The sequence below is a fragment of the Heptranchias perlo genome, unplaced genomic scaffold (genome assembly GCF_035084215.1).
Source record: "Heptranchias perlo isolate sHepPer1 unplaced genomic scaffold, sHepPer1.hap1 HAP1_SCAFFOLD_43, whole genome shotgun sequence".
NCBI lineage: Eukaryota > Metazoa > Chordata > Chondrichthyes > Hexanchiformes > Hexanchidae > Heptranchias > Heptranchias perlo.
Window position 1 is genome coordinate 1589432 of NW_027139442.1, and position 22792 is coordinate 1612223.

Here is a 22792-nt window from a genome sequence, read left to right on the forward strand (position 1 = left end):
GTTACGGTGTGGCCTGGACACCCCATTCTCTCTGTTTTATATCAGACAGTATTCCACCTTCAAAAACAGCACTCGAGAGAGAAAGCGAGACACACACTGTCAGTCTTACACTTCCTATCAGTATGTTCATAACACGGTTAATAGCAGTATCCAACCTTCATATACAGCACCGGAGAGTGAGAGAGAAAGGGAGACAGATACTGTGACAGAACGAGCGGAGAGGCACAGTGCAACAGTATCAGTTCCAGACTGACTTGTAAAGTTGCGTTTTATCCAGAAATTCCCGTTGTAGAGACAGAAGATGCAGTCTTGTCTCTCACTGATATACCAGAGACGGACACACTATTCATCCCACACTCAGGGACAGTGCAGAGAGTGACCAAAACAATGTGGGCCGAATTTAACCCTCTCTTGCCTGTTGTACTACATTCGGTTTTGCAGATCAGGGCCGTTCGCTATTACTCTCAGTGACCGAGAGTTTCAATCTGATTATATTAATATGGGACTGTTGCTGTCAGATATTAATCCTACACGCTCCCAGCAAATACACGGACTCCGACTTTCATCCCATTTTTCTCCAGGATTGGTTTGAGAAATCCTGCATCCAGTTTCGGAGTCACACGTTAATTAATGGTTAATGGGGCCAAAAATGAACAGAATCCATGGGCTCTTTTCAAAACGTCCCACTTTATCTATGAAAGACTATTACCATCAAAAGATACCGAGAGAAACAGCAGGGATGGAAACATCGAGTTTAATAGTTAGAGATTGTAAAGTCAGTCTGGATTCCAGCGTTCGGCACTGGTGGAATCCCATCTGTTTCCCATTCTGGTGCCTGTTCCTGCACTGCCTGTGGACCCCATTCCCTCTGACCTTTCCCCCAGTCCCACTTCCTTTGCTCAGACTCTGAAAAATTCCAATTGGAGAAAGTTTCTATCGATTTTTGTATTGGGAATTAAACCAGATATCTGCGCATGCGTGACTCAGCGCCGCCCCCCGCGCTGCTTGTTGGTGAGCGGAAGAGCGCATGCGCGATCCCCTCCCCCTGCTCGGCCTATTGGGGCCATTCCCTCAGTGAGCGGAAGAAGATGGTTTAAAACAGCCGAGAATGGAGTGATCACGGCCCCCGGGGGAAGGGAGCAAAGAGCAGCCTCGTTACAGCAGCTCATCGCTTCGGGACCGTGTCCGCAGATGGACTCAGAGATCGGTATTGAGTCCGGGGGAACGTCAGGGGAAGTCCGGGGGCTTTTCATAAGAGGCGGAATGGATCAGGAACTTGTCCCGGAACATGGAGTGAGAGGGGGAAGGGAGAGGTCATTCTCGGGCTGTGGGTGTGCAGGGTGTGTCCAGGGGAAGGGAGACAGAATGGGAAGAAACTGCTATTTAAAATCATTGCTGCTTTCTCTCCCCAGACCAGTAGTGAATGTTCCAGGTTTAGTTCCAGTCTCACCCTGTTTGTTGTTTTTGGAGAGTGAAGATTGGAAACAGAGTCGGACAGTAATGATGTGTGGACTTATACAAAGAGCATCTATTGAAGGCACCAGGTGAGAAGTGTGAAGGACACAATTTAAACAACTGCTGTTATATTTCTGTTGAAAGGTTATTCTCCTGGGAGAGGGAATTAGAAACCTGACCTGTACAAAGTCCCCGCCCCATCGGGTAGTCCCATTCATGGATCAGTGCAGGGGTTGGGTTGAGTCTGGATGTCACTAAATTGTTGTAAAACAGCCCAACACACCTGGTGTGCAGAAGCTGAGTGCTGCAGTACTGCAGTGGAGTCAGACACTGACACTCTTTGTATCGCTGATTTACATAATTATCATTAACAGAGCTATTAAACTTATCACTTTTGTATTTTCCACCTCACTGGTTCTGGAGTTACAACAGTTACTTTTTTCTTCTGACAGAAAAATACTTGAAGGGCCAAGAATAAATGTGATGCTTCCTCCATCCTAGGCACAAGGAACAGTGCAGCCAGCTCCTCCTCACACACAGTAGGTACGTTATCATTCACGGAGACACAGACAGGTCATCAGTTCCACAGTCTCAGACAGCAGAAGCAGTCAGTCACAAACTGATCCCAATATCCGGAGGCACATTTTCAATCCAACACGGAAACAGAGCAGGTGAGGCAGACGCTGTTTCCATTTCCCCCTAACTCAGTACCACTGACAGGTAGATACAAAAATCCCAGTCCAAAATCATGCTTTAAGATTGTCAATCCCACAGTAGGTTAACAGTAGCTACGAATTAAATACCAGATAGTAATCACACATGGTGCCCGATTGAAAGGTACGGAATGAATTGCAATAATTTAACCCGAGATTCAAATTGAATACTTGACCAGAACTCTCACACACATGTGAGTTTAATGCATGTCGTATCCATTCGAATAGTGTAGCATGAGATACAAATTGCATACTGGTCCAAAACTCTCATCCAGTGTCAGATTGAGAAATGCTGTGACAGCGTAACATGAGAAACAAATTAGATATCAGTTTATAATGCAATCATGGTATGAGATTTAAAGATACAGTATTAATTCTATTAGTGCAGACTGAGATACACATTACACAGCAGTCCAAAAATGTAATCATATCAGTTTGAAAGATACATTATCATTCAAATTTGTGTTCAGAGATACAGATTTAATCATAGTCCAAAAAGCACACAAATTATCTGATTAAAAACCTCCAGCATCTTATCCGAAAGTGCATCCATATTTACAAATTAAATAATGAGAAAAACTATTTAAACATTAAGATATTAAAGCTAAATTATTGAACGCTATAATACAAACAGAGAGAATAATTTTACAGACACAGAATGAATCCCACACTCGCAAACTGTACCAGAGACTGAGACATGCAGAAGGAATCTCAAACTCACATACAATACCAGAGACTGACAGATACAAAAAGTGAATCCCACACTCACACACAGCACCAGAGACTGACAGGTAAAGTATGAATCCCACACTCACACAAGCTACCTGAGACTGAGATACAGAAAGAATCCCAAACTAACCTACAGTATGAGAAACTGCATATGTGGAAATAATACAACACACACACACAGCACTAGAGAAGGTATATACAGACAGAAACCCACACACAGTACCAGAGAAGGTATATACAGAGTGAATCCCACACACAGTACCAGAGAAGGTATATACAGAGTGAATCCCACACACAGTACTAGAGAAGGTATATACAGAGTGAATCCCACACACAGTTCTAGAGAAGGTATATACAGAGTAAATCCCACAGACAGCACGAGAGAAGGTGTATACAGAATGAATCCCACACACAGCACTAGAGAAGGTATATACAGAATGAATCCCACACACAGCACAAGAGAAGGTATATACAGAATGAATCCCACACACAGTACTGGAGAAGGTATATACAGAGTGAATCCCACACACAGTACTGGAGAAGGTATATACAGAGTGAATCCCACACACAGTACTGGAGAAGGTATATACAGAGTGAATCCCACACACAGTAATAGAGAAGGTATATACAGATTGAATCCCACATACAGTAATAGAGAAGGATAATACAGAGTGAATGCCACACACAGTAATAGAATAGGTATGTACAGAATGAATGCCACACATAGTACCAGAGAAGGTATATACAGAGAGAATCCTGCACACAGTACCAGTAAAGGTATATACAGTATAATTTCCACACACAGTACCAGAGAAGGTGTATACAGACTGAATGCCACACACAGTACTAGAGAAGGTATATACAGAGTGAATCCCACACACAGTACTAGAGAAGGTATATACAGAATGAATCCCACACACAGTACTAGAGAAGGTATATACAGAGTGAATCCCACACACAGTACTAGAGAAGGTATATGCAGAGTGAATCCCACTCACAGTACTAGAGAAGGTATATACAGAGTGAATCCCACACACAGTACTAGAGAAGGTATATACAGAGTGAATCCCACACACATTACTAGAGAAGGTATATACAGCATGAATCCCACACACAGTACTAGAGAAGGTATATACAGAGTGAATCCCACACACAGTACTAGAGAAGGTATATACTGAATGAATCCCACTCACAGTACTAGAGAAGGTATATACAGAGTGAATCCTGCACTCACATAGAGTACCAGAGTGTGACAGATACAGAATCTATCCCACAATCACACACAGTACCAGAGACTGAGAGATCCCAAATGAATCTCACAGTCACCTACATTAGTACAGGCTGATTTACACTTAACATACCAGACCAAATATCTCATAATGTCAGATTGAAAGATACATTATCAATTCCATTGGTGCAGACTGATCTACACATTACATATCACTACAAAAAAACTGACACAGATTCAGACTGAAATATACAGTATTCCATTCACACAGACTGAGCTACACATTATATACAAGTTCAAAAATGTCACCATATCAGTTTGGAAGACACACCAAATCACAATTGTGTTTCCATCGATACAGATTTAATAGAATTCCAAAAAGTGCCCACATTCTCTGATTATAACCTGCAACATTACATTTTGAAGTGTATCAGTATCTACCAATAAAAGATTGGGGAACATATTCATACATTAAGGTATTAAAGTACAGTTTTGAATGCCGTACAATAAACGGAGATACAATTTACTTAAATATAATGAATGAATCTCACACTCAGATACAGTGCCAGAGACTGACATGTACAATGAATCCCATGCTCACACAACGTACCAGTGACTGGCAGATCCAGAGTGAATGCCGCACTCACACACTGTGGTACAGACTGACAGATACAGAATTTATATCACTCACATACTGTATCAGAAATTAAGAGGTATGGAATGAATATCTCACTCACTTACAGCACCAGATACAAACAGAAACAGAATGAATCACTCATACACGCGCGCGCGCGCGCACACACACACACACACACACACACACACACAACCAGAGACTGATAGGAACACAATTAATCCCACACTCACATACAGTACCAGTGATTGAGAGATACAGAATGAATCCCACACTCGCACACAGTACCAGAGACTGACAGATACAGAATGAATCCCACACTCAAACACAGAACCAGAGACTGACAGATACAGAATGAACCCCACACCCACACACAGTACCAGAGATTGACAGATACAGACTGAATCCCACACTCACACACAATACCAGGGACTGAGAGATAAAGAATTAATCACACACTCACACACAGTACCACCGATTGACAGACACAGAATTAATCTCACAGTCATGTTACTGCAGACTGAGTTGCACATCAGATACCAGTCCAAAAACCTCATAGTGTCTGATTGAAAGATGCAGTATCAATTCCATTAGTGCAGACTGAGCTACATTTTATATACATTGCAAAATACTCATACAGTATTATACTGAAACATACAGTATCAATACCATTGGTACAGACTGAGCTACACGTTACACACAAGTCCAAAAACCTCATAAATGATCAGACTGGAAGATGTAGTTTCAATTCTATTATCACAGACTGAGACACAGATTACATGGCAGTCCAACAATCTCATAAATGATGACTGGAAGATACAGTATCAATTCTATTAGCACAGACTGAACTACAGATTACATATCAGTCCGAAAATCTCATACAATATTAGGCTGAAAGATACAGTATCAATTTCATTAGTGCAGACTGAACCACACATGATATAGCAGTCCAAGAATCTCAAAGAGTATCAGACTCAAAGATACAATATCAATTCCATTAGCACAGACTGAGGTACATGTGACACACCAGTCCAAAAATCTCATAGAATATCACATTGAAAGATTCAGTATCACTTCCATTAGTGCAGACTGATCTACATCTCACATTCCAGGCCAAAAATCTCATACAGTATCAGACTGATAGAGACAGTATCCACTCCTTTAGTGCAGGATGAGCTACATTTAATACCAGTTCAAAAATCTCATACAGTGTTCGACTCAGATACAGAATTAATTCCATCAGTGCAGACTGAGCTGCACACTACATACCAGTCCAATAATTTCACTGTGAACAGATTGAAAGGTACATTATCATTCACAATAGAGTTCAGAGATTAAGATGTGATCCCACTCCAAAACTCACACACGTTGTTTGATTGAAGAAAATTAATATTTACAGATTAAATACACGATGAAGAACTATATCATTTAAAGTGTTAAAGATACAGTTTCAAATACAATGCTGTAAACTGAAATAAGAATACAGAATGAATCCAGACTTGCACATTGTCTCAGAGACTGAATTACAGAATGAATCCCAAACTGAGATAAAGCAGCAGAGAATGGCAGATACAGAATGTATCCCACACTCAGATGCAACACCAGAGATTTACAGATACAGAATGTATCCCACACTCAGACACAACACCAGAGATTGACAGTTGCAGAGTTAATTCCACACTCACACATAGTACCAGAGACTGACTGATACAGAATGAACCCATCACTTATATGCAGTACCTGAAACTGACAGATGCAGAATATACCCCATGCTCACACTCAAAAACAGAGTCTGACAGATGCAGAATAAACCCCACCAGACACAGTACCAGAGACTGACCTCTACTGGACGTAAGCGAGAACTGTAAAAGAGCGGAACCAATTCACATTTCCTGTCGTGGTTACAGAAACAGGACAATGTGCAATGTGAGGAAAGTTTCTGTCTGTAACTTTTATTCTCGTATTTTTGCACATTTTGATAGTGAAAAATGAAGTCAATTGATTCATAATAATTTTTTTGTTTTACTCATTCGATAGTTGTGAATTTGACCCATTATTTTTCACTTACATTGTGTAGTATTTCTCTCTAATTTCTCAGGATGATTTACATTGCTCCTCTGTCCCGTTTAGACTCTTAATTTCCAAGCAGTATGTGGCCTCCTTAATCCCCCTGGCAAAATGCACCAGCTCACACCTTTCTATATTGAAATTCAATGGCCATTTACACGGCCGTTCTGCAAGCTGATTTTGTCGTAGTCTTCCTCGATATAGACAATATACCCGAAATTAATTACAAGAATTTAAAACAGCGTTGCAAGTAGTGTTTGGTCCAACAGCTCGTCTCCATTCCCAGTTTTTCTAAATCCCACTCGTGCAATATAATGTGAAGAATGAGTTGATCTTCTGTCCCTCTCTCAACTGCAAACTTCAATGATCCGGGATTTGGGGACATCTACTGGCCGGAAGCAGAACTGCAACAGTTCGGAACAAATTGCTGAAACCGGACAATGTGCAGTGTGAGCGTGTTTGTGATTGGTGCCAGGTACTAAATCAGATTTTTTTTCTACCTGCCCTGTTTGTGATTGAACAGTAAACAGAGCCGGACAGTAAGGATGTGGGGAGTTATACAAAGAGCATCTATTGCAGGCATCATGTGAGAAATATGAAGGACACATTTTAAACAGCGGCTCTGTGGTTTTGGTTGAACTGTTAGCCCCATCATGGAGAGGGGATTAGAAGCCTGACCTGTGCAAAGGTCCCCGCCCCATCGGGTCGTCCCATTCATGGATCAGCGAAGGTGTTGGATTGTGTCTGGATGTCACTAAATTGTTGTAAAACAGCCCAACACACCTGGTGTACAGAAGCTGAGTGCTGCAGTACTGCAGTGGAGTCAGACACTGACACTGTTTGTATCACTGGTTTTCATTTGTGGATATTACAATGATTATTAACAGAGAGATTCAATTGATCACTTTTGTATTTTCTACCTCACCTGTTCTTGAGTTATAAGACTTAATTTCTCTTTCTACAGGCAAATACTTGAAGGACCCAGAATCAGTGTGATCTTTCCTCCGCAAGGAACAGTGCAGCCTGCTCCTTCTCACACACAGTATGTACATTATCACTCACAGAGCACAGAGACACAGACAAGTCATCAGTTCCACAGTCTCACACAGCAGAAATAGTCAGTCCCACACTGATCCCAATCCAACAGTCAAACAGAGCAGGAGAGACAGACGGAATTTCCATTTCTAAACAACTCAGTACCGCTGACCGGCAGATAAATAATTCCCAGTCCAAAATCACACCCAGTATCAGATTGAAAGGCATTGTGTTAATCTCACATTAGTTCAGCCTTAGCTACAAATTAAATACCAGTTAGAACTGACACATGGGACCGATTGATAGATACAGAATGAATCACAATAGTGTACCCCGAGATTCAAATTAAATACCAGCCCACAACTCACACACATTATGAGTTTAAAGATGCAGTATTCATGCCAATAGTGTACACTGAGATACAAATTAGATACCAGTTCAGATGTTACCCATATTTGACTCACATATATGTCCACAGACTTCATAGTGTCAGAATGAAATGTACAGTGTCAATTCCTTTACTGCAGACTGAGGTACACATTAGATACCAGTCCAAAATTCTCATACAGTATCAGATTGAAAGATACAATATCAATTCCATTAATACAGATTGAGCTGCTCATTATATACCAGTGCAAAATTCACATGCAGAATCGTACTGAAATATACAGTTTCAATTCCTTTACAGCAGACTGAGGTACACAGTAGATGCCAGTCCAGAAATCACATTCAGTGTCAGACTGAAAGACACAGTTTCGATTTGACTCGTATCGACTGACCCACACGTTACATGCCAGTATACAAATCTCACACAGTATCAGACTGAAAGATACAGTATCAATCCCATGAGTGCAGACTGAGCGACACATCATATACTGGTCTAAAAATCTCAGTGACAGGTTGAAAGATACAGTATTAATTCCAACAGTGCAGATTGAGCGACACATTATATATGGTCCAAAATTCGAATACAGTATCGTAATGAAAGATACAGTATCAATTTCATTACTGCAGACTGAGGTACACATTTGTTACCAGTCCAAAATTCTCATACAGTAACAGATTGAAAGATGCATTATCAATTCCATTAGTGCAGACTGAGCTACACATTACATAGAGTCCAAAAATCACATTCAGGGTCATGCTGAAAGATACAGTATCAATCCCAGTATTGCAGACTGAGCCACACCTTACAAACCAATCAAAATATATTACACGGTATTAGACTGAAAGGCACAGTACGAATTCCATTAGTACAGACCCAGCTACATATTGTATGCAGTCCAAAATTCGTATATACATATTATCATATTGAAACATACAGTCTGAATCCTATTAGTGTAGACGAAGCTACACATTGCAAACGATTCCAATAATTACTTCAAACTCATGCTGAAAGGTATGGCATCAATTCCATTATTGCGGACTGAGTTATTCCTGACATACCAGTCCAAATATAGCACAAAGTGTCAGCCTGAAAGATAAAGTATCAATTCCATTAGCGCAGACTGAGCTACACAATAAATACCAGATCAATAATTTCACGGTAAAATATCGAAATATACATTATCATTTGCAATAGTCTTTCAAGAGATTAAGATGTAATCCTACACCAAACCTCACACATTGTTTGATTGAAACAAAATACAGAAGTGTATCCATATTTAAAAAATAATGCTGGACAAAGGACCGTGCAAACATTAATGAAGTAAAGATACAGTTTCAAGTAACATGCTGTATCCTGAAATAAGAATACAGAACGAATCCAGACTTGCACTTTGTCCCAGAGACTGAGTTACAGAATGAATCCCACACTGAGATAAAATTCCAGAGACTTCCAGTCACAGAATGAATCCAACACTCACAGACAGCACCAGAGACTGACAGATACAGAATGAATCCCACACTCACACACAGTACCAGAGACTGACAAATTCAGAATTGATCCCACACTCACACAAAGTACCGGAGACTGACAAATTCAGTATTAATCCCACACTCACACAAAGTACCAGAGACTGACAGGTACAGAACGAATCCCACACTCACACAAAGTACCAGAGACTGACAGATACAGAATGGATCCCACACTCACACAAAGTACCAGAGACTGACAAATTCAGAATGAATCAAACACTCACATACAGTACCAGAGAATGACAGATAGAGAATTAATCTCACACTCACAGACAGTACTGGAGGCTGACAGATACAGAATGAATATACAGTCTGACATCGACTGGCCGTAAGCGAGACCTCGAACAGAGTGGAACAAATTCACATTGTCTGTCGTTACAGAAACAGGACAAAGTGCAATGTGAGGAAATAGTTTCTCTCTGTAACTTCTACTCTGTTTTTTAAAAATATTTTGACAGTGAAAAATTAAGACAACTGACTCATAATAAAGTTTTTGTTTTGTTGATTCAAAAGTTGTGAATTTGCCCCATTATATTTCACTGTACATTGCGCAATATTTCTGTCTGATTTCTCAGGACATGAATTAGATTAATTCAAATAAATCGAACTAAAACACAAATAAAAACTGAGCACAAAGCTGGAAGTTTTAATGGCGACCGTCAAAAGTGAAAGGGATAAAATAGAGAGAAAAAAATACCAAAAATGCTGGAAAGACTCAGCAGGTCCGGCAGCATATGTGGAGAAGGGAAGCTCGGGTTAACGGTTCAGGACTATGACCCTTCAATAGATCAGAAAGGTTAATCCGGCATAGTTTAAATAAGGGACGGGAATCAGCAGAGAGAAAAAACTTCAGAAAATCTATTAATTTCACTGAATCCGGGCAATTGTTTCCCGTGTCCACTGTACAGATCAGTGTAAATAATAATACAAAGGGAAAGAGTTAAATTCAAAGTTATGGTGGAAAGAAATGACCTTTCAAAGTATTTTAAAAATATAAATAAGACCCGTTTGTGTTTTGGAAACACTATCCCTCTGAACATCATCAAATTCGGTTCCAGTCTTGGTGATTCTGAATTCAGCGTGCTGGGATTCAAACCTGTTGGAATGAACTGTTTGGAAGGGAGCTCTGCTCACCATTATAGCGCCTTATTTCACTAGGAGGGAAAAATCGAGTGTTTCTGTGGAGTTTGGGTTTGGGGTTTCTGGTACTTTAATCATAGACAATAAATAGTTTCCAAACATCCGCCCCTGAACAGACACAAAAAGCTGGTAGAATTTCTCATTCATAGATATTAAATAAGAGGATGGCAAAAGCGAATAGGAAGAGGTTATGAAGAAGTCACAAAAACAATTAGGGAAGCAAACAGCAACTACGAAATCAAATTATCAAGGAATATAAAAAGAAATAGTAAATTATTCCACAGACACAAAAATAACAAAAGGAAAACCAGAATAGTTTGAGTGCCACTAAGGGATGCACAAGATAAACTCACAGGTAATGTCAGCGAAATGGCAGAAATATTGAATTGTTACTTTGCCTCAGTATTTACCAGGGAGATTAACAGGGTAAATATGATATAGAGGAAGAGGTCAATAAAGATATCAAGACATTTAAGTTAGAAAGGGTGGTTAAACTGGTCCAGATGGATTGCATCCGCACGTATTAAATGAAGCAAGGGAAGAGATAGCAGAGGCACTGTTACATATATAGAAAAAAAATCATCACAAAAACGAATAGTGCCAAAGGGCAGGATGATAGTTAATGTGATTCATATATTTTGAAACAGGAGATAGAACAAGTCCAGGGAACTATAGGGCAGTTAACAAAAGGTCGGTGGTAGGAATGATCATGGAATCTTTTACTCAATGAAGCAATCGAAAAACATCTAGAAACCGAAAATATAATAAAGAATAGTCAGCACGGATTTCAGAAAGGGAAGGTTTAACAGTTTGACAGAAGGTTTGAAAGTTTAAATTACAGTTCAACATAACTTATCTGCTTTTCAATTCTATTCCTCCAGAAATATACCCCAGTGCTGTGTTTGCTTTCTGTGGCCTCATCAACCTGTGTTGCTACTTTTAATGATTTGTCAATCTGTACCCCGAAATCCCTTCGCTCTTCTACCACATTTAGACTCTTATTTTCCAAGCAGTATGAGGCCTCCTTATTCCCCCGAGCAAAATGCACCATCTCACACCTTTCTATATTGAAATTCAATGGCCATTTACACCGCCTTTCATCAAGCTTATTAAAGTCTTCTTGTATTTTGTTGGATTCTTCGTCAGTATAGACTATACACCCTAAATTAATTACAAAATTTAATACAGCATGCAACCAACATTTGGTCCAACCAAATGTTTCCAATTCCCAGTTTTTCTAAATCCCACTCGTGCAACATAATGTGAAGAATGAGTTGATCTTCTGTCCCTCTCTCACCTGCAAACTTCAATGTCCCGGGGTTTGGGGACATCTACTGGCCGGAAGCAGAACTGCAACAGTTCGGAATAAATTGCTCAAACCGGACAATGTGCAGTGTGAGCGTGTTTGTGATTGGTGGCAGGTATTAAATCTGATTGGTTTCTTCAGATATCCAATCAGAGAGTGAATGGAAAAGGTGACGTTGTATCACTCCGAATGACCCAATCACAATCAATGCCTTCCTCCATCCGTCATTAGCATCGGGCTGTGGGGCTGCCTATTTAATCCGAGTTCGGAGCGGATTTGGGTCATTCCTGGGTCTGAAATTGAGTTTGAAAATGCCTGAGGACAAGAAAGCAGCTCCCAAGAAGGGCGCCAAGAAAACCTTGAGTAAAGCACCAGCCAAGGGCGGCAAGAAGCGGAGAAAGTCGAGGAAGGAGAGTTACTCCATCTACATCTACAAAGTGATGAAGCAGGTTCACCCCGACACCGGCATCTCCTCCAAGGCCATGAGCATCATGAACTCCTTTGTGAACGATATTTTCGAGCGCATCGCGGGTGAGGCTTCCCGCCTGGCCCATTACAACAAGCGGGCGACCATCAGCTCCCGGGAGATCCAGACCGCCGTGCGCCTGCTGCTGCCCGGGGAACTGGCCAAACACGCCGTATCGGAAGGGACGAAGGCGGTGACCAAGTACACCAGCTCCAAGTAAAACTCCACAATGCACTGAAAAAAATGAACACAAAGGCTCTTTTAAGAGCCACCCACAGTCTCTCTGAAGACGCTGTAACGACCCCTCTGTGTAGAATCATTTTACTGTAGAATGTTTGATACTAACTGTTTTTCTCTAACTCTTGTGCTTTTCTAATTTCTCTTGAAATCTAGTAGATTCTCATCATCACTGCCGGTTATAATCTGTGTGTTGCTTTTTTATTTAGTCCCAATAACCAAAAACGTGTCACTGATCCTCTCGTTCTCGTTCATATTCCGACCCTTCCCGGCTACTGCCCATTAAGAGCCGTTTTAAGGGGGTGGATTAGACTTCAGTCATTTTTTTCTCATTTTCACGTTTGTTTGTTCATTATTCGGGAATATCACTTTCAGAACCGCAATCCTTTGTAAAGCAACAGCCTTGAAAGAGACTTCACACCGAGTACAGAATAGTCTAAAGGATCTGTTACTGTTCGACTCCTTGCACCAGGAGTCCCGGCTCCGGTTTCGATCGCGATGCAGCTCCTGCGAACAGGGATCAATCCACAATCTGTCGTTTGTTCCTTTCACAAAGATTGAGCTGGAATCTGTCTCGTTACAAAATGGGTCTTTATTCCCGCCCGATTGAACATGAACGGTTAATGAAGCCGGATTTTAACCGGAATGTATAAGGTTCTGGAAGTTGTGACGGGAAATGTGGAACAACAGAGTAAAAGGAGAGAGATATTTAAATTTTTGTCTTTCGCGACATTATTTACTAAATCCGATTCTTGTGTTACAGAAATATTGGCGGGCTTTTCAAATTTCAAAAAAACGGTTCAGTTCGGTATTTTCCGTCCTTTTCTCATTCGGTGAATAAACGGCTCTCTGATTGGGCTGTTCGTTGAACCAATGAGATTGAGAACAGATGGACCAATCACAAGTGCCCCCACTGCACTCCTCCAGAAGGTATAAGAAGGGCGAGTGCGGGAGGATTTCTTCATTCTTTGTGAAAGTGTTTGTGAGATTGTGGAAATGTCTGGAAGAGGAAAAACCGGCGGGAAAGCTCGGGCCAAGGCCAAGTCTCGCTCATCCCGGGCCGGACTGCAGTTCCCTGTGGGCCGTGTTCACAGGCTCCTGCGAAAGGGGAACTACGCTGAACGTGTGGGTGCCGGAGCCCCGGTCTATCTGGCTGCTGTGCTCGAGTATCTGACGGCTGAAATCCTCGAGCTGGCCGGCAACGCGGCCCGCGACAATAAGAAAACCCGCATCATCCCCAGACACCTGCAGCTGGCAATCCGCAACGACGAGGAGCTCAACAAGCTGCTGGGACGGGTGACCATCGCTCAGGGCGGGGTGCTGCCTAATATCCAGGCCGTGCTGCTGCCGAAGAAAACCAGCAGTGTGAGCACCAAGAGCAAGTAAAGCGGCCAAGATTTAACCTGATAACCCAAAGGCTCTTTTCAGAGCCACCCACGGTATCTATGAAAGGGCTGGTCACTGTCTGTGGGCTCAGGAATTAACTTCAAAAGGACTTGATTCCGATTCGAGAAACTAACAATAACTTGTTATGCACAAATCATCCATATCGGTCTGTTGCAGTAATCGCTTCCGGACCGCAGATGTCGCCAACCTCCAATCGATTATAATTTGCAGTTTGTCTGGTGAATGAGACAAAATACCAGAACCGTTAGAATTGCCAACTGGGCGGGTGGGATACAGAAATACCAGGGACGCTTAATATTATTTACCGTCCCATCCTCGGACAACACTGGCTCAGTCTGTGTTATTTTACCCAGATTTGTACAACGGATGCTGACTGATGTGCTGTTATTGTATCAGCGATTACTGAATTAAGAATGTGAGTGAAATTTGTGTTTGGATGTGAGTGAGGTATTTATTCTGTCCCTGTCCGTCTAATATCTGCTCCCTCCCCTTTATACGTTTCCCATTTAAGCAAATTTCTCACGACCCTGCCATTTCAACGCAGGAGATCACAGCTCTTTCCATCGCCGATTTGGTGGCTCTGAAAAGAGCCTTTGTTGAACTTGGTGCTGAAGCCGGGTCGGGTTTAGGCGCGCTCCCCGCGGATGCGGCGGGCCAGCTGGATGTCTTTGGGCATGATGGTGACTCGCTTGGCGTGGATGGCGCACAGGTTGGTGTCCTCAAACAGCCCCACCAGGTAAGCCTCGCTGGCCTCCTGCAGGGCCATGACGGCCGAGCTCTGGAAGCGCAGGTCTGTCTTGAAATCCTGAGCGATCTCTCGCACCAGGCGCTGGAAGGGCAGTTTGCGGATCAGCAGCTCGGTGGATTTCTGGTAGCGGCGGATCTCCCTCAGAGCCACAGTGCCGGGTCTGTAGCGATGAGGCTTCTTCACTCCGCCCGTGGCTGGAGCGCTCTTCCGGGCCGCTTTGGTCGCCAACTGTTTGCGAGGAGCTTTCCCGCCGGTCGATTTGCGCGCTGTCTGCTTGGTCCTGGCCATTTTCTAAACCGATCTCAACACAACACAGAGACTGTGAATACGGAGTGCGCTCTGGGGCCGCCTTTTAAAGCGTCTAAGGGTATCCGCCCCTGGCCTGTGATTGGCTGAGGTTTCACCCCCAGACAAGGAGGGACTGCCCCGGGACTGTGATTGGCAGGTTTGATCCGAGATCTTTCAGTCAGACCAAAACGGCGGGAGGTATTGGGTCCCAATTGGCTGAGCTGAAATTAATCTTCAAATTCAAAAAGCCCGCCAATTTCAGAGCATCAAATAACAGTTTCAAGAAAATTTCATTTCCCTCCAGCAATTTATGAATCTCTCTCTTTATAATCTCCGTTATTTCCTTCTCCTCAGCTCAAATCGCAGGCTGTTTCTCATTCCGGTTCATTCTCTGATCTGTCTGTAAACGGGCGGGAATAAATCCCCGGTCATTGCTTTCCGTAACGGGAATTGCTTTCCAGCTTCAATTTCAAAAATCCCGCCAGTTCCGGCCCGGTGAACCGCTCCTCAAACAGAAACTTCACATCGAACTGATAATTGAATGAGGGCAGGAAATAAAGACCGAGCAGAGAGGACACAGCGGGAGAGGGAGTGAGGAGGGATTTTACTCTGAGCGGAGAAGGTAATGTCTGGGGAAAGACTCTGCATCACCGCCTGTTCATTTATACCGTGAAACCGGGAATTCCGCTCCTTCTCTCGGGATGGCCGAGAACCCCGGCCGTTGTTTCTGATCTCCCTGTACCGAGTGTTGGGGAATCTCCCCATACTAATTAAATATCGGAAACTGATTCCCCACCCCGAGATCTTTCCTCTCCCCGTTCCCAGGTCAGTGCTCTCTCTTTGAGGCGGTGGGTGGCTCTGAGAAGAGCCTTTGTTTTGTGTCCGGTTAGAAAGGGTCCAGTTGTTCAGCCGCCGAATCCATAGAGAGTGCGGCCCTGCCGTTTCAGAGCGTACACCACATCCATGGCAGTGACCGTCTTGCGCTTGGCGTGTTCAGTGTAGGTGACCGCGTCCCTGATCACATTCTCCAGGAAAACCTTCAGCACCCCGCGTGTTTCCTCGTAGATCAGACCCGAGATCCGCTTGACACCGCCACGGCGAGCCAGGCGGCGGATGGCTGGTTTGGTGATCCCCTGGATGTTATCACGAAGCACTTTCCGGTGCCGCTTGGCTCCGCCTTTCCCCAGTCCTTTGCCTCCTTTACCTCTGCCAGACATGATTATTCTTCAGTCAAATCGCTGCTGAATGAACAGCAAACTGATGTTGGTTCCGTTTTTATGCAGCCTGCCCTGACCTGACTGAAACAGACACAGGGTGAGAGAGGGAGGGGAGGAGATAGAGATAAATATTAAACAGGGAGGGGAGGAGACAGAGTGTGATATTAAACAGGGAGGGGAGGAGACAATCAGAGAGACGGACAGAGCGGAGAGCGGCCTCTGATCTTCCAGCTCCACCTCCAGCTTTCTCCACCCGCCAATTTCAAACCGTTTATCGATAATAGAACCGAAACACCGCGCTCCGCACAAACCCTGACAGAGTCGGGCTTCATAGAATCCCGGAGCTTTTCAATAAGCCCCGTTACAATCAATAGTCAGTAATATTCCTGCCTAAATACAGTCCCTTCTATAACAAGTCAACCCGCCTCCTTCCATTTCAGTCCCAGACCCGATTCTATCTCCCCGCACATTCCCTCCCAGACGGGTTCAGCAGTTTATAAACACTTTATTCCAGCTGATTTGAAGAATCTCATGTGTTGGGGTTTGAATTGTGATAGCTGCCGATCTCCGCCAGTTTTACCCTGTTACGGACTGTCGCCCTGAATCTGTGAGAAAAAATGAACTGGGACTGGAGCCGAACACACGCCAGTTCCAGTGAGGCCCGGCCCGGACATCCCATTCTCTCTATTTTATTAGACATTGGGGGTCGGGCGGGGATAGCGAATGTCAGCGAGTCACCAGGACCCTGGGTTTATTTGAAATGATTTCTATCTGAAATCTGAGCCCTGCCCCGGGACAGGAATCATCTGATTCCGGGATCAGCTCTTTTCTGAGAGACGTGGGTGGCTCTGAGAAGAGCCGTTGGGTTCAGATGGTCACAAGTTGCACTTGATTTTTTACTTCTTTTTGCCCGCTGCTTTCTTAGGCTTTGCTGACTTCGGCTTGGGCTTGGCCCTCGGTTTTTCCACCTTCTTCGCCTTCGCCTTCACTGGCTTGGGGGTCTTGGGCTTCTTAGCCGCCGCTTTCTTCTTAATTGGTGATTTCGCCGCCTTTTTCGTGGTCGATTTCTTGACCGCTGGTTTCTTGGCCATTAATTTCTTGAGGGCTGTTTTTTTGGTCGCTGGTTTCTTTCCGGGAGATTTCTTGGTCACTTGTTTCTTCACCTTCTTTCCCACTTTTGCCTGGGTTTCCTTCTTAGCGACTCTGAAGGAGCCCGAGGCGCCCGTGCCCTTGATCTGCACCAGGGAGCCTTTTTCCACATTTCTCTTGATACTTAATTTGATCTGGGACCGGTGCTTCTCCACATCCAGGCCTTTGGCAGCCAGAACCTTCTTTATCGCGGCCAGGGATATCCCCTTGCGATCCTTGCAATCCGCCACAATCTTGAGGATCTGTTCGCCCAACGGGGGACCGGTGGTCTTGGGTCGGGGAACCGCCTTCTTCTTCTTCGGAGCCTTGAGTGGAGCGGCGGCGGCACGAGGAGCCGTTTCGGCGGCTGCAGTGTCTGTCATGTCCGGGACTCTGTCGAAAATCTCTCTGACAGTCAGAGCTGGGTCAGAAATGAAACGTAAGGCGGCGGCACAGAGCAACTTAAAGGCACAGAGCGGACGGGGCGGAGACATCCTGCTGTCAGCTCCCGGCCCCTCCAGCCTCTCTGTGTTTCTCTCTCCTCTGAAACTCCCCGATTCCAATTCAAATCGGGCACTCCAGAGTCCCAGACTAGCCCCTTCCTATATCTCACACCGGTATGTTTGCTGTCGAAAAACTTTCACCGGAATTAAAAGCACCAGTTTCGAATGAAACCCGTTTCATTGCTGCACTGATCGCGCTCTCTCACCCGATCGCTGACATGATCTCCGTTTTTCACCTGAAATCTTGAATTGATCTGAAACTTTACCTTAAATTTCCACTTCGGAGCTCGGCAGGGGAGGAGGGCGATCCTTTGACAGGGATTTTTTAAAATTTTACTCAAAAGGGACTCGGAAATCTGGCGATGAGTCCGGCCACACAAACACAGTGACATTAATCTAACCCATCCGCCCCTTTAACACACTCTCTCTGACACAATGTTCACATCTTCACATTCACAGGACAAACTGTTCGCCAGATTGACAATTCCCGTGACAGGCTTTCCTCCCCGCTCGGCCTGTGCTGCAGATTCTCGGAGGTGAGTTGTCGTTTCCCAGCTCAGTAACTGTTAAACACTCTGAGGCCAGCGCTCCTCACAGTGTCTGGTCCCCAGATTCAGGGGCAGCAGCCAATCACAGCTGTGGATGTGATTATCCATATCTGGTTTTACATGATTATATTATTCACACTCAGCAATATGTTTGGTTGAGACGATAATACAAATTATCCGCTCTGGGCTCCTCCAGTCTCTCTGTCTTTCTCTCCCTCCTCCGAAACTGACTGACAGACAACAGTGACTGGTGTCCTATCCGTCCCATTCTCAACACCCAGAGACGGCCAGTTACTGAATAAATTCAACATTCATAGGCAGTCCTGTGTCAGGCCGTTACATGCTGTTTCTCCCCACCTTTCCTTATTGGACTGGAGACTGATAAATGCACCGTCAGACCGGCTCATACATAATAGAAGGGACAGTGACCGTCTCACCAACAGCACCGGAGGTCTGTTCACAAACACAGAATCAGTCTTTACCTTCCAACAGGGTGTTCATATTAAGCTCAATAACACTATCCCGCTTTCATGTACAGCGCTGGAGGGAGAGAAATACAGACGGACAGATAAAGAGACAAAGTATCATTCTCACACTTCCTCTCAGTGTGTCCGTTTCACACTCAGCAAACAGTATCCCACCTTCGTGTACAGCGCCAGAGAGATACAGACAGGCAGAGTATCAGCCATACGCTTCCCATCAGTCTCTCGGTATCACGCTCAGCAGCAGTATTCCACCTTCATATGTTGTACATAAGAGAGAGAGAAACTGTCCCGTTTTCACCCAGTAACAAATTGGAAAATTCTCCATTCCAATTGCCATTCCAAGCTGGAGTGACGGAAGATGCAGTCTCATCTCTCACTGATATTATTTCAGAGACAGACACATTATTAATCCCACTCTCAGGGACAGGGTCACGCATTTAACCCTCTCTTGCATGTTGTACCCTCTGCAATTTTGCAGCTCAGGGCCCTTCTGTATTTCTCTCAGTGACCGAGAGTTTCACTCCGATTGAAATAAACTGGGACTGTAGCCGTCAAATATTAATCCTACACGGTCCCAGCAAATACACCGACTCCCACTTTCCTCCCATGTTTCTCCAGGATTGGTTCGAGGAATCCGGCCTCCAGTTACGGAGTCACAAGTTTCTTTATCAGTAAAGGGACCAAGAATGAACAGAACCAATTGGCTCATTTCACAGCCGCCCACTTTATCTCTGAAAGACTCTTTTCCATCAAAAGATACCGAGAGAAACAGCAGGGATGGAAACATCTAGTTTAATAGTTAGAGATTGTAAAGTAAGTCTGGATTCCAGCGTTAGGCACTGGTGGAATCCCATCTGTTTTCCATTCTGGTGCCTGTTCCTGCACTGCCTGTGGACCCCATTCCCTCTGACCTTTCCCCCAGACCCACTTCCTTTGCTCAGACTCTGAAAAATTCCAATTGGGGAAAGTTTCCATCGATTTTTGTATTGAGAATTAAACCAGACATCTGCGCATGCGCGACTCAGCCCCGCCCCCAGCGCTGGTTGTTGGTGAGCGGAAGAGCGCATGCGCGCTCCCCTCCCCCAGCTCGGCCTGTGGGCGCCATTCCCTCAGTGAGCGGAAGAAGATGGTTTGAAACAGCCGGGAATGGAGAGATCACGGCCCCCGGGGGAAGGGAGCAAAGAACAGCCTCGTTACAGCAGCTCATCGCTTCGGGACCGTGTCCGCAGATGGGCTCAGAGATCGGCATTGAGTCCGGGGGAAGGGCAGGGGGAGTCCGGGGGCTGTTTGTAAGAGGCGGAGTGGATCACGAACTGGTCACGGAACATGGAGTGAGCGGGGGAAGGGAGAGGTCATTCTCGGGCTGTGTCCAGGGTCAGGGGAGAGAATGGGAAGAACCTGCTATTTAAAATCATTGCTGCTTTCTCTCCCCAAACCAGTAGTGAATGTTCCTGGTTTAGTTCCAGTCTCACCCTGTTTATTGTTATTGGACAGTGACGGGTGGAAACAGAGCCGGACAGTAAGGATGTGGGGAGTTATACAAAGAGCATCTGTTGCAGGCACCAGGTGAGAAGTGTGAAGGACACATTTTAAACAGCGGTTGTTTGATTTCGGTTGAACGGTTCGTCCCATGGGAGATGGGATTAGAAACCTGACGTGTTCAAAGGTCCCCGCCCCATCGGGTCGTCCCATTCATGGATCAGTGCAGAGGTTGGGTTGTGTCTGGATGTCACTAAATCGTTGTAAAATTGCCCAACACATCTTGTGTGCAGAAGCTGAGTGCTGCAGTACTGCAGTGGAGTCAGACACTGACACTGTTTGTATCACTGGTTCTCATTTGTGGATATTCAAAATAATCATTGACATGGATATTAATTCGAACACTTTTGTATTTTCTACCTCACTGGTTCTTGAGTTACAAGAGATAAATTTCTTCCTGCAGGCAAATCCTTGATGGATCCAGAATCAGTGTTATGTTTCCTCCACTTGAGGCACAAGGAACAGTGCAGCCAACTCCTTCTCCCACACAGTAAGTACATTATCACACACAGCGCACAGAGACACAGACAGGTCATCAGTTCCACAGTCTCAGACAGTCGAAGCAGTCAGTCCCACACTGATCCCAAGTTCCACAGACACATTTTCAATCTAACAGTCAAACAGAGCAGGTGAGGCAGACACTGTTCCATTTCCCCCGAGCTGAGTCCCGCTGACAGGTAGATACAAAAATCCCAGTCCAAGATCACACTATCAGATGGAAAGGCACTGTATCAATCTCACAATAGGGCAACATTAGCTACGAATTAAATACCAGATCGAAATCACACATGGCACCCGATTTAAAGGTGCAGAATGAATCCCAATAATGTACCCTGAGATTCCAATTGATTACTCGCCCAGAACTCTCACACACATGTGAGTTTATACACTATGCGAATGGATATTGCATGTATCATGTGATACAAATTGCATACGAGTCCAAAACTCATGTACAGTATCAGATTAAAAATGCTGTGAGAGTGTAATCTGAGAAACAAATTAGATATCAGTTTATAATGGACTCATATTGTGAGATGTAAAGATACAGTATCAATTCTATTAGTACAGACTGAGCTATACATTATACGCCATTTGAAAAGTGTCACCATATCAATTTGAAAGATACATTATCTTTCACAATAGTACTCACAGAGATACAGATTTAATAGTAGTTCAAAAAGCACACAAATTATCTGATTAAAACCTACAGTGTCAAATCCTAAAGTGTATCCACATTTACCAATTAAATAATGAGAAATATGATCTAAACATGAAGATATTAAAGCTAAATTTTTTTATGCCATAATGCAATCTGAGAGAATAATTACATACAGATACAGAATGAATCTCACACTCAGATATAGTACCAGAGACTGACAGATGCAGAAGGAATCCCAAACTCACATACAATAATAGACTGACAGACACAGAGCGAATCCTACACTCACATATGGTACCAGAGATGACAGATATAGAATGAATCCCACACTGGCATACAGTACCAAGGGCTGATAGATATCTAGTTAATTACTCACTCTCATAAAGTACTAGAGACTGACAGAAAGATAATGACTCCCACATTCACACAGTACCAGAGCCTGAGAGATACAGAATGAATCATACACTCACACACAGTACCAGAGACTGACAGATAGAGAATGCATCCCAAACCAACATGCAGTCTGAGAGGCTGCATATACAGAAAGAATTCAACACCCACATACAAGACTGGAGACTGAAAGAGACAGAATAAATCCCACACTCACAGTATCAGAGACTGCATATATAGATTAAATCACAAACTCACACACACTACTGACAAGATACAGAATGAATCCCACACTGACAAACTGTTCCAGATACTGAGAGATACAAAATGAATCACACATTAGTGCAGGCTGAGTAACATTATTTACCAGTCCAAGAAGTATCAGATTGAAAGATACAGTATCAATTCCATTAGTGCAGACTGATCTACACATTATATACCACTAAAAAAACT

The 22792-nt window shown here is 43.9% G+C and overlaps 3 protein-coding genes and 2 long non-coding RNA genes across 8 annotated transcripts in view; 4 read left to right on the top strand and 1 right to left on the bottom strand.

Moving 5' to 3' along the window:
- The first annotated feature begins 1069 nt into the window (after positions 1–1069).
- LOC137312433 (uncharacterized) lies at positions 1070–10290 on the top strand. The gene is made up of 3 exons (XR_010960731.1): positions 1070–1544; positions 1908–1998; positions 7791–10290. It is a non-coding gene; the product is annotated as an uncharacterized lncRNA (long non-coding RNA).
- A 2245-nt stretch (positions 10291–12535) lies between these two features.
- Positions 12536–12991, top strand: LOC137312430 (histone H2B 1/2-like). The gene has a single exon (XM_067978994.1). The coding sequence runs from the start codon at positions 12536–12538 to the stop codon at positions 12908–12910; it is 375 nt and encodes a 124-aa protein (XP_067835095.1). The 3' UTR covers positions 12911–12991.
- Positions 12992–13923: 932 nt separating this feature from the next.
- Positions 13924–14313, top strand: LOC137312423 (histone H2A.J). Its single transcript, XM_067978986.1, has one exon. It carries the CDS (start codon positions 13924–13926, stop codon positions 14311–14313), a length of 390 nt encoding a protein of 129 aa, XP_067835087.1.
- A 3170-nt stretch (positions 14314–17483) lies between these two features.
- LOC137312484 (histone H1-like) lies at positions 17484–18098 on the bottom strand. Its single transcript, XM_067979028.1, has one exon. The coding sequence runs from the start codon at positions 18096–18098 to the stop codon at positions 17484–17486; it is 615 nt and encodes a 204-aa protein (XP_067835129.1).
- Positions 18099–20333: 2235 nt separating this feature from the next.
- Positions 20334–22792, top strand: part of LOC137312431 (uncharacterized) — a 621748-nt gene continuing 619289 nt past the window's right edge. For all 4 annotated transcript variants that reach the window (XR_010960727.1, XR_010960729.1, XR_010960726.1 and 1 more), the window contains exons 1-2: positions 20334–20817; positions 21194–21280. This is a non-coding gene — a long non-coding RNA (uncharacterized lncRNA). The remainder of the gene's footprint in view (positions 20818–21193; positions 21281–22792) is intronic.

Excerpts from the sequence above, each read along its gene's own strand:
- LOC137312430 (XM_067978994.1), top strand. The coding sequence starts at position 12,536 with ATGCCTGAGGACAAGAAAGCAGCTCCCAAGAAGGGCGCCAAGAAAACC.
- LOC137312423 (XM_067978986.1), top strand. The coding sequence starts at position 13,924 with ATGTCTGGAAGAGGAAAAACCGGCGGGAAAGCTCGGGCCAAGGCCAAG.
- LOC137312484 (XM_067979028.1), bottom strand. The coding sequence starts at position 18,098 with ATGACAGACACTGCAGCCGCCGAAACGGCTCCTCGTGCCGCCGCCGCT.